Genomic DNA, 12,302 nt, shown 5'->3' with positions numbered 1-12,302 from the left:
TATATTTTCACATTTTTGGTTTTTAGTAACTGGTGTGCACAAGCCTTTTTTTTCCTCCCTTTTAAACCTTTTATTCACCATTTAGTGCAAACATATAACCAAATGCAAAATTTAAAAAAGTGGATATTGGATAAAAGTAAAAAAGCAACAAAAATAATGAACATAAAGGGAAAAAAATTATCTTTTTAATTAAAAGTTTAAAAATAAAATAAAATAATAAATAAAAGTTAAAATTAAATAATAAATAAATTGAATAGTAAATAAATGAATAAATAAAAGACAATAAAAAAGACCTGAATAAAAAAGCGTGGATTGCTTGAGTTATATCACATGTAAGAGTTTGCAGGATGAGTCTGGTTTGACGTTAATTAGTCTTTCTGCACATACACTTTTTTTTCTAAAAAAACCCCAATTTTCCTGCTTTCCTCCTTTTCCTTCCCTTCCTCAGCTGTGCTTACATTTATATCTGTATTGTTTCATCAGCTCACTGCAATGTGATGGAGCTGAGAACTGTTGACCATATTTTATCGAATTGTTCTAGTTGTTTTATTAATTTATTTTTATTCTGTTTTATTTTATATTTATTTATTTTGCGGTACTGATTTCTTGGGGCCACAAACAGTGGTGTTATAATTTGAATTGAACATGTGTTATGTATTTCAGTTGGTTTGTACTTTTTTACTATCATTATAATTATTATTGTTGTCATTGTTCATTTTATTTTCTTTGTCTGTGGGAGTGTGTGACTGTGTGAGAGATGTATATTTGTATATTATATTTGTATGTTGATGTGCCTTTTTTATGTGCAGTTGAAACAACAAAAAATGTTAAAAAAAAAAAACAAAATAGAAGAGAGAAGGAGGAAGAGTGCAGATACTTTAAGTCAAATGTTTCAAATACCTTCAAAATGCAGGACTTTCACTTCTACCCGAATATTTCCAAATCTTGCTCTTTTTCTTTCTATTAAATATCTTCATTGTTTGCATTTTCACAACAAATAGAAATAAACTACTGAAAGCCTAAATTTATAACAGAAAGTTTGCATTACAAACCTGGGGCTTCAAACGACACGAAGCAGCCTCAGAGAGTTTACCAAAATGACATTGCATTATGGGAAAATGCATCATGGGAAATGTAGGCTGCTTTGTTTAGAGTTTGACGCATGCTGGGAGTGAAGTCAGATATATTTCGGTCCCTGCGGTATCAGTTTTGACTGTATTTCTTAAATTTAAAGGTGCGATATGAAATAACTCTTTTTTTTAACAAATATAAAAATGTAATAAATTTTTAAAAAATGAAATAATCTCGCATACATAAACCAGCTGGAAAATTAAATGTTTTTCTCAGATATCTGACATTAAAAAGACTCGATCAAATACTGTGTTTTATCAGACTCAAACCTTTTAAAATTGGCAAAATTTGCATGATAATTATTCTCTTGCAGTTCACCTGAAACTGTCAGTTCAGCTTATAGCCACTAGATGGAGCCCTTATCATTTTGGTTTTGTGTGAACTTCACCTCCACATTACTGTTTTCAGTTTACATGATGAAGAGGAGTTACTTCTTAAGGTCACTGTTTTTGTGTCATGTCTTACCCTGTAACAACATCCTTTTTATTTTGGTCTGACTGGAAATAGGCTTCTAACTTTAACATTTTTCATCACAAAGATAATTTGTTTTGCAGGCAGGTAACGGACTGATGATAATGCACAGCAACAAGAAATGGTCAAAGGTGCAAAGGCAACACAAAAAATAAAATATCCAAAATTTGTTTTGTTCTTAGATTTTTCTCCAATAACTGTATTATTATTATTATTATTATTAATAATAATAATAATAATAATAATAATAATAAAATCTTCATAAATAAAATATCCCAAATTTGTTTTGTTTTTAGAGTTTTTCCAATAACTGTAAAATAAATAAATAATAATAGTAATAATAAATAATTTTAATGAATAAACTATCCAAAATTTATTTTGTTTTTACATTTTTCTCTAGTAACTGCAAAAAATAAATAAAAAATCTGAATAAATAAGCTCTGATTCTTTCTGTGTGGAAATGTGTTAAATATGTGATTCTAAACATGTGCGACGTGTTTTTAAACATTATCAGTGAGATGAAGCACTTTTAGGCTTTCGGATATTTGGTATAAGGGAAGTAAAGATGTAGTTTATTCAGAAAATATGTCTTTCAGGCGCAGTTTTCACCCCACAAATGTTGTTTGTGAACTTCACCTGTCGATCACTCTTTAGAGGAATGCAGAGCTGATCCAGGAGCCGTCAGAGGCCGCGGCTCATCGCACCAGGCCTTCGGCTCTGAATGTAAACGTCCTCATAATCCTCAAACAAACCCCTCAGTCCTCGGAGCCTATAGAGCCTCATCCCCTCCACCGCTCACTCCTCTTCAAACACTCCCCTAAGCATCTTTTTTTTTGGAAAGGAGTTTGCGATAGACGGATAATGGAGATCTTTTTCAAGTGTTATGTTTTGGCCTCCTCCCCTCGGAGGTCCACAGATTACTTTTTTTTTAACATCTTCCTCGGTGGTGAAACTGTTTCTTTCTTTCCATTCTTCTGATGAAAGCTTTTCTTTTGTACTATTTTTTCTTGCCGAAAGTCTCAATTTAAAGTGAACCCTTTAACAGACATTGTAACTGCATGGTTGACAGTTTTATGCGATCAATTTGCTTTTCTAAAAACCCAATTTCATTTTAGACAAATGTTTCTGAACGATGCATTTTAGTATTTTGACTATACTATTCTATTTTATTGCATTAAATTCATTATCAACATACATTTTAAACAGATTTTGCTACTAGAGTCATTATTATTTGTATTTATATTTATTTTTTATATTTATTTTGTTTGTTTATTTTTTTATGAATTTACATTATTTTCAGATTTTATAATATTGACTTTTTTAATCTTATATTTCATACATTTTTTTGTAGATTCATTTTTTTGTGTCTGTTTATTTTTGTGTATTTATTTTTTATATTTGTACATTGAATGAAGTTACTTTTATTTTCAGATTACTGTTGTATTACACTGACTTTGCACTTTTTACAGTACATTATACTGGGAAAAAATATCTACATTATTGAATATTCTGCGTATATTCTATAATGTATAATATTTTGCAAAGTAATTTCTTAATTTGACTGTTAAAGGGTTAATGACAAGCAATACATATGCAATACATAAATAAAGAGAGAAAGGAAGACAGTAAGTACAAATTTATTGAACATCTATTTTATTTTTGTACATTTATATTACTCTTTCTTTTTTTTTTTTTTTTTTTTACATTTTTATATTTATATCTTATTCTTTTTTTTTAATGTGTTGCAGAAGAAAACAGGAGGGGGGCGCTGTCCCGTCAGAGTAAACTGAAGCTGACAGATTTTTCTGTGACGAAGAAGTAAAAAGTTTGTTGATGAATCCCACGTTTTTCCCTGCAGGAGGAGAAGCTGCAGGAGTTTATTCCGCCAAAAGAAATATGCGTCCCAGCAAGGTTTCCCCTCATGGTAAGATGCTTTAAACACGATCATGTTAAATATTTCCTATTTAAAGTTTTTTTAATGGCATTTTTTTCCCTTTTCTTAAATGGAGTTTTGGGGGGAAAGCACACAATAACAGCCGATATTTTAAAGAAAACTACCTTCTGCTAACACTTAAATGTTTGTGCATCATCTAAATGCAAAACACAATCAGAGTCGGTGCACTAAAGTTTCATAATTCAGCTCACAGTTTCCTCCAGGTGTTGTTCATGCATACTGATGCAGAAATTAGATGTGCCTACCACACATTGACTGTTGTAAACACACACACGCACCTTGAAATGCACTAAATAAGTCAAGAAACCAGCTGTTTGTGCAGGTTTTGTGGTGCAAATGGTCAAAATCAAGTAGGAGCAAAGAAAACAAGTAGGCCTACAGTAAAGGTCAAGGGTCATATAAATTATGCAGAAATATATTTTACAGTGAACACTGTTAAAATGCAGAAAATCTGGAATGAAGAAATAAATGCAAATGCAAATATTTACATTTGCCCAAGAACATGTGGAAATATAAACCTGGAGATTTGCAAAACTGTGATGCATCAAATTGGAGTCTTTATATTAATGAAACATGTAGAGTTCAACAGCGAGTTGATGGTTTGACATTTAATTTAATTTAATACAGACATTCACAGTGCCCAGAGGACGAATCCTTATTACACTGGAGACATTTTTGTTTTTAATTAAATGTCTGATGGATTGCTGTGGCATTTTTTTTTTGTTTGTTTGTTTTTGTTTTTTCCAGAAATGCATTTTCCTCAAACTCAGTTTTAATAATTTTTTTGATTACTTAACATTGTGTAACTTTTTTCTTTTTTTTCCCCCATTATTAATTAGTGATGACTGTGTTGCTTGCTTGTTTTATTGTTGCCTTGTTTTTAATCTATTGCTTGTCTAAAAAAGCATTTTGTAACCTTGTTAAGAAAAGTGCTATATAGATGCAGTTTATTATTATTATTATTATTTTTATTATTATTATTATATTGAGCGCCCTCAGCAGGACTAAAGTAGCACTTTGCTTTAGGATAAAAAAACTACTGTCAAGCTTTCACACATACATTTTTAGTCAGGAGAAATTACAGCATTTTAATTCCTAAAACTGTAAAGACTGGATCCATTTGAATTTATTGAGTTTTGATATTTGTTGAGTTTATAAAACACTGCCAATTAAACATAATTTTGCAGGTAGAAACTGTATAAAGACACTTGTGGGTTCTTTCAGTAACAGGCTATGATACAAATCCCCTCTGTGCAATATTAAAAAAGGTAATAAATAACATCTGGATTGAGGTAAAAAGTGAAGTGGGATTTTTCAGGCTCTTCTGTCGTTTGTCTCAGCGCTGAAATAATCTCATCCAATGATTCAAGTGTTTCAGAGACTGTTAGCTGATTCCAGGTGTAACCGAGAGACTCCCTGAAGGATTTATCCTCAGAAATTAGGAACTTTAATCTCTTCCAATTATTGCCTGTTGTTTCGATGACTAAGATTTAGAGTTAAGAGTTACTAAGTGGACTCTTCATTCTGAATAAATCTGTTTTAAGACAAAATCCTGATTGCTTTTCAAAATAAATGAAGCTCTCAGACAAACAGCTAGTTTAATTCATTAACGTTTAATTAAATGCATTTTGAATGTGGGATTTAAAAGATCCAACAGATTCAGAGTCTATGAAATAATCACGTAAAAATCAAATATTGCCATAAAACACTGTAAAAAAGTGACTCTGATTCATTTTAAACCCACATTAAACAACGTGTTTGAAGAATATGAGATTGATTTTCGGATAATCAGTCATGTTGACATGAGATGTGTATTGATGATTGAAAAAGTAGGTTAAATCAATAATAAAGACTGAAGCAAATTCAGGTGCAGTTTGCTTTGTTTTGGATAAATGCCTGATGGAGTAGCTGCGTTTTTCTGACAGTGGATGCTGAAATTTAAGCAATTTATTATCTCACATTCTTGAAGAATATTCTGCAGCGTCTGATCAGTAATCTGTAATAATCTGTAATGGATTACATGTTGAAAGTAACCGGGGGTCCCTGCCTGTAAATCCGTCTTGATGCTGGCGGTCTCTGGGCAGGCGGTGATAAGACTTTAAGCTGTATTGAAGCTGGATGGATGCAGAGATCAAAGTCGGAGGTAAGAGCCTCAGAAAAACCTCCACAAGTCGCGCTCTCCAGATAAAAATACCTGATGCTGCTGGACGGCCACAACCAGCCTGAGGGGCCCGGAGGCTTCAGGATCTCCCCCAAAAAACAGCCTGTGCATGGGGCAAGGTGTTGATTCTTCAGGGACTACCTTTTGGTGCCTGTGATCAATAATACTGTCATTTTTGTACTTAATATAATAATGTAAAGGGAACCAACATTTATATTTGCATGTTGCACAATAATGTGGCCAAAAGTATGTGGACACCCGTGTTTTTGCACCTACTTTCTGCAGCTCTACCATCCTGCACTCTTCTGTTTTTAGGCTTTTCACCTGATTTTCGGAACCTGGCTGCAGAAATTTGCTCCGATTCAGCTGCAACATCATCAGTGAGGTGCGACACTGAGGGCGGGTGATGACGTCAGCGTTGGATGGGGTTGACGTCCGAGCTCTGAGCAGGTTAGTCAAGTTCTTCCGCACCAAAATGGGAAAAAACAATTCTTTTTTTTTGATCTGGTTTCATGGCTTTAAAATATGTGAAAGTTACAACACAACAATATAGAAGTACTTTGTTATAAGTAAAATCCTTGCAATCAAAAAATTAAGTAAAAAGCACAAAATGATTAGCATCGAAATATGATTAAAGTACCAAGAATAAAAGTAATAATTTCATCGAAAAAATATCAAAAACTAGACAAAATGTCCAAAATACTATATATATATATATATATATATATATATATATATATATATATATATATATATACACTCATTATAGTCATTTATTTACAATGTGAAAGGAAAAAAATCTGCATATTCTTTATAAATTTTCTGCACTTTTTTAGGCTCATTTACCTTTTTTCTTTTTTAACTTGTCTTTTTCTTGCTTCTCTTCTGCTGTTTATCTTGTAACTTTTTACTAATTTCTTGCCATTTTTTTTTGGGTCATGTTGTTAAGTTGCTCTCTGCCCTCTCCCGTTATTCCTCCAGAGAAATCAAATCAATTTGCTGTGGTTTCAAAGGATTTAAACAAGTTTATTTATAGCTGAGACTTCTACTTTTAACTACTCTGTTATTTTCAGTCACAGTTTATTTCTCTCCGCTCTGTACGAACCTCATACTGAGGTGTGACTTTAATGTACTTCTAAAATTCATGCGTAAAAAACTGCAGTTCTTCTATGAAATATCTGATATTGCATTATACTCTCTCTCCACCTGTCAATCATCAGAATAAACTGGACATTTCTCCGATACCGCCATTGATTAATTTCTATCTCGACTCGCCACGCCGCAGCATCGAACAGCCGCCACTATCGATCTGCACGCCTGTTAAAACCTCCCTGGGAACATCGTCCTATTTTCTTTTTATTTTATATTTTTTCAAACCATAAAATCAATCCTCTCTGCCACATTGAAGATGTCGCATTGTTGCAGACAAAATGAGTGCAGATCTGATGATGATGATTAAATTATTCCCCACGTGATGTGATTATGATTTAACACACACGGGACTCATATATTTAGGCTCCTGTTTTAAGGATTTTTGTTTTTTTTCCCGAAGTGGATTTTAATTCAAACCACAGGCCTTTTGCCACATAGAGACTTCTTTAATGCCAGATGTAACCAAAGGGCTGCAGAAATGTCAGCGAGCCAGCGGCCATAAGACACACACTCCACATCCGCGCATCATGCACGGTGATGTATGAAATCTGTCAGATGCTCTGCTTCGCTGACTACCCGTAAGATATTGAGGGTTGACCTTTGACCTTGACACATGCTCACATGCAACTGTGGACCTTTTTACCTTCCAAAATATGCATTTCTGGTGTCTTTTAATGTTAAAAAAAAACAACAAAATACACATTATTAGTATAATGAGTCACAGAATTGCAGCATTTTGTGCAAAAGTGGCTTGTTTCTTGCTAATTTGGAACATTTTTGTATGTGCTTTAGACATCCTTGAAAATTATGTTTAAATATCAGTTGGACTTACCTAATCAAACATAAATATATATATATATATATATATATATATATATATATATACTGTATATAATTTTTTAAGATATGCTTATCTGTGTAGTTAATCCTAATATTGGGTTATTTTAGATATGACAAAAAAATGTCAGTATGATTTTTAATGTCCTTAACAGACCAAAAAATAGAAAACAGAGTAAAACAAGTACATAAATTTAAATAACTTTATACATTATCCTGAATATTTGGCTATACACCTACACTTAATAATGATAAATTCATGCTTTTTAAGGAGTTATAGCTGTGAACCTTCATCATCATCGTCACTGTTTCATTAGAGCGTTTTAAACACATGAGCTGATGCTCCACTTTGAACAGTCATGCTTATAAATCAATATTTAATTTGACTGTATAATAATTACTTGTCTTGATATGGCCATTTCATGTTAAATAATTAAAAACTCAAGTAAAGTAATTATAAGCATTTCTGAGGAATAACATAAATTTTGAGTCATTGCAAAAGTCCCCAGATTTTCTTTTTAAAAAATAAAATAGATAAATAAATAGTTAAAAAAAACAGTCCAGCAGCAGTAATTGTCTTTTATTTATTAAAACATGGACAATAACAGTTTACTCTGAGAACACAACAGTCTACCAAATATTATCATCATATTAATCACTATATGACTAATATTATGAAAAACCTAAAGATGATGAACACCCGTCTTGTATCAAAACTGCCTCTATGTAAGAGTGTAAAACGGTATAATTCACTTGAAATCACATCGTAAAAATCAAATCAAATTATGATTTACTATGACTTAAATGCTCAGGAATAAAATTGGTCCAAATTTAGCAAAGCAGATCACTGGATGTTATGAAATTATTTTGCGTTTTAATTTGTTCTCATTTTCACTTGTTTTTTAAGGAAAATGCAATTGAAAAACTCAATATTAGATTTTGAAATGTTTTTTTTTTTATGCCGTGTACAGATGTCAAACTGTCAGGATTGACTGTTGGGATTAAATCAAAAACGTCCCCGTGTGTATTCTCTAACGTCTCTAAAATGGCAACGTGTCGAGGAATAACTTATCTATTACTGCAGGCGGCGGCACCAGATCCTCCAGCTTCAAATAGAAAATCCTCTGCAGGCCTTGGATGCACAGAGTGCGAAGTTCACGCAGTTTTTCCAAAAGTCTGGACAAATGGCTGGACCAACAGTCCGAGCCTCCGTCTGCGTCCTTCAAGCACTTGACGATGTTGCTCTGCAGCTCCTCCACCTTCTTCGGCTCCTTCAGTCCGTGCCGCTCTGCTGGTCCGTAAGTCACATTTTAAACATGTAAAATACTAAATCATAAATAAGACTGTAAACTCTTACAAGCTGATCTCACTTATAACATAAGATTAGTAATTATATTTAATTTTTCAAGGCAGTTTACAAGATTTTTCTAAGTAAAATCAACTTCTAAAAATGAACCTCAATGAGCAATATTTAAGCGTATTTAGGAAGAAATCAGCCATGAATAATTATTTAATTAACTTTATTTCACAGTAAGTGATAAGCCTAAACATAGCCCCTAAATATTACATTAAAAAAAGTTATTTATTATCATTTAAAGCTGAATCTCTCTGCATCACCTGATTTTACAGATATGAGTTTAAAAAAACAAAAAATTCAATTTCATATTTCAAAAGACTCTTAAGTGGGCAAACAAAGGTGCTCACCTGTGACCAGGGCGAGGGTGCATATGCAGGAGAAGGTGGACACGTCCAGGTTCATCCTCTGCAGATTAGCGGAGAACTCGACGATGCTGTCAATCCACTCCCCGAAGCCGCGCAGGCACTGGAGCCGGTGCCACACCGAGCCGTCGCAGAAGATCAGCTTCCCTTCCTCCGGGTTGGATCTGAAACAGTACGACAGCTTGTGTTCAGATTTTAGAGCCCTATCGCGACGAATCCTCCGCCCGTAAATCCCCACGTCCCTTTGGGACCTCTCCAGCTGTTTACCCGTCTCTCATCTGTGCTAAAAACAAATCAGTTCCCCTGTTTTTGTTGTGTTTATCGGCAGATTTGTCAACAAACATATTTACGTGCTGTTGTGACGGCTAACCTTTGGTCCGGATTTGCTGAGTCTCTTTACCTGTACGACAGTCGTAACACAAAGAGCTCCAGGAACGCCGAGTAGAAGAGGAGGTCTTGGTCGTGTTTAGGCAGCGAGGTGAAGCCCGGGATCTTCTGCGCCCATCCGCGAATCACCTCCATCGATCTGGTCAGGAGGTCATAAAACTGCCGCACGTGCTGAGCATCGTCTCCCGGTGGACTACCCGGACTCTCCTTGATCTAGTGAAAGGTCGCCAGTGAAGACGATAAAAAGTAGCATCAGTTCCAGCTCAAACGTGCCCTTCATGTTGTGTTTCAGCCCACTTACTGGTCACAAACGATGCTGCTTACTTTGAGGTAGTCAAGGCGAGAAGACAGTGGGTTCGATTCCACGTGCGCCCTGATGAGGGCGCTCAGGAGGGTGCTCACAGGTGAAGACGAGTCCGGAAGAGTTTTAGGTTTAGACGGCAGGCGACCTCTTCGACCTTTCAGGCCGTCCGTCCTCACCACTGCGGAGCACGAGCAGAAACGGGACACTTAAAATGACCAAATCTGACCCCAAATGTCAGACGTGATGCGGTTGATTTTACCTTCTTTGACCATCCCCACTGCGAGGCACTTCTGGAAGCGACAGTACTGGCATCGGTTCCTCCTGCGTTTGTCCACAGGGCAGCTTTTGGCAGCCAAACACACGTATTTGGCGTTTTTTTGCACTGTGCGCTGTGTGAAGAAAGAAAAAGATTAAAAATTTTAAAAAATAAATAAATAGTATAAATATAAATGATTCTATAAAAATAAAAATATATATATAAAAAATAAATTTTAAAAATATAATAAAAATTAAATATTTGTTTTAATTAAAAAAAGAAAAGTTGAATCATTACAAAATTACCTCAACTTGTACAAATTCAGTTCACACTAACTTTTTTAAAGCAAAAACAAAAGTCGTTTCTTTTTACAGCCCTGCCCTCCGAACACTTTGAAAGGAATTGAGTTTCTTGTTCAGGTGATGCAAAGAGGTCACTTAGAGTGAAATCAGCTTGAATTTAGCTCTGAACTAAGGGCATAGGTTTTGTCTCAACATTTGGGGGGACACAGGAGTCCTCCCTTAGGATATTTTGAACATCAAACACTTCGTTTCCTGCCTTCTGGTGAATTTCTATGCACCAATTTGTGCTTTTTTGAGGAAATTTTGTGCATCAGACGCTTAATTTCCTGCCTTGTGGTGATTTTTTACAAATCAATTTGTGCCTTTTTAGCCTCAATTCACAGAAATGTCTACTTATTTCATGTTTTTCCATAAATGTACATTCTAAATATTTAGGGACATCTTTGTGCTAAAACACACATAACTGACACATATCTAATGTGTTGTTTGGGCATCCTCCCCCAGGAAATTTTAAGAGTCAAACATTTAATATTTTCTGCCTTTTGGTACATTTATGTACACAAATTTGTACCTTTTGAATCAGTTTATGATGAGAATATCTTTTAGTTTGTCAAAATGAAAGACCTTTGCTACTTTCATGTTGCATATTGTAAATATTGAAGGGTACGTGTCTCCTCCGTCCCCCCTGCCGTTCCTGTTGTCTGTTTAATACCAGGAAAAGCCCATTTTTTAAGGGGTTCTGTGGTTACTCTGTATACTGGCTCAAAGAAATAATGTGTTGTAGTGCTAAATCTACATCTACATTTTTAGATTCTGGAGGAGCTGTACATACTCCTGAAAACTCTCCAAGTGTGTTCACACTTAAGAAAAACTAAAATGACACCATTAAAGCCATAAAACTACTCACAGAAGCTTCGGGGAAGGCTTTTTGGACACATTCTTTGCTGCTCTTTGGCACCAGTTTGAAGAGCATGTGGACATAGCATTAAAGCACCATACTGGTCTCTGTAGATCCAATATTAAGTTGTAGAATTGCTGTTAAAAGGTTTTCTATATGGCAGCATAAAGGCCTTTCACATGCATATGAGAGATGATCTAATCTGCTGGCAGGAGGATCTCACTGGAAGGGTCTTTGAGAAATGCTTCAACATGTAAAGCGTTTTCTTTGTAGCTGCTGGACTAAAGTAAAACGCCCTAAATGGTCCTTTGAAAATTAACAGCAGCGCTCGTGCTCCTGTGGGCCATCTGAGGCGGTATAAGGCATTCAGCAGGCGGACAGGGCAGTCTGGGTAAATACAGGGTCGTGGCCATTCATAATTTGGAGAATCGCCCCCGGGAATCTCCTTCAGAGAGGAGAAGGGGGAAGTTTTTATTCATGGCACGTTGGTGGCCATTTTCATACAGGACATTTGGCCCGAAAACGCGCGTGTCAAGAGATCAAAACGTGCGTCTGAAGCACAATGGGCAATTTAGGAGGCCAGTCAGGGGTCTCAGCGGGATTTTTATTATACTCGAAGTGAGAGTTTCATTAGTCGACAGTGTGGCCGCGTGAATATATCCATTTTAAACCTTATATTTTGAAATTTTCATGAAAGCAGGATACTTTTTCTAAAGAATATGAAATATAT

The 12,302-nt window shown here is 34.9% G+C and overlaps 1 protein-coding gene across 4 annotated transcripts in view; it reads left to right on the top strand.

The window, feature by feature from the left end:
• Positions 1-3,419: 3,419 nt before the first annotated feature.
• LOC121962686 (glycerol-3-phosphate dehydrogenase, mitochondrial) overlaps positions 3,420-12,302 on the top strand; it is a 45,021-nt gene continuing 36,138 nt past the window's right edge. For 2 of the 4 annotated variants that reach the window (XM_088074312.1, XM_088074313.1), the window contains exons 1-3: positions 3,420-3,526; positions 6,033-6,167; positions 8,791-9,000. In XM_088074312.1, coding sequence (XP_087930438.1) covers positions 8,844-9,000 — 157 coding nt within the window. In that variant the 5' untranslated portion in view covers positions 3,420-3,526; positions 6,033-6,167; positions 8,791-8,843. Of the gene's footprint in view, positions 3,527-6,032; positions 6,168-8,790; positions 9,005-12,302 lie in introns of those variants that run through there. The other 2 variants (XM_088074314.1, XM_088074315.1) reach the window with 2 other exon arrangements.

Source organism: Plectropomus leopardus, chromosome 24 (genome assembly GCF_026936395.1).
Source record: "Plectropomus leopardus strain MGB_pleo_1.0 chromosome 24, ASM2693639v1, whole genome shotgun sequence".
In the NCBI taxonomy this organism is placed as follows: Eukaryota; Metazoa; Chordata; class Actinopteri; order Perciformes; family Serranidae; genus Plectropomus; species Plectropomus leopardus.
Note: the sequence above shows the minus strand (reverse complement) of the source record. Positions and strands in the feature narration are given on the sequence as shown.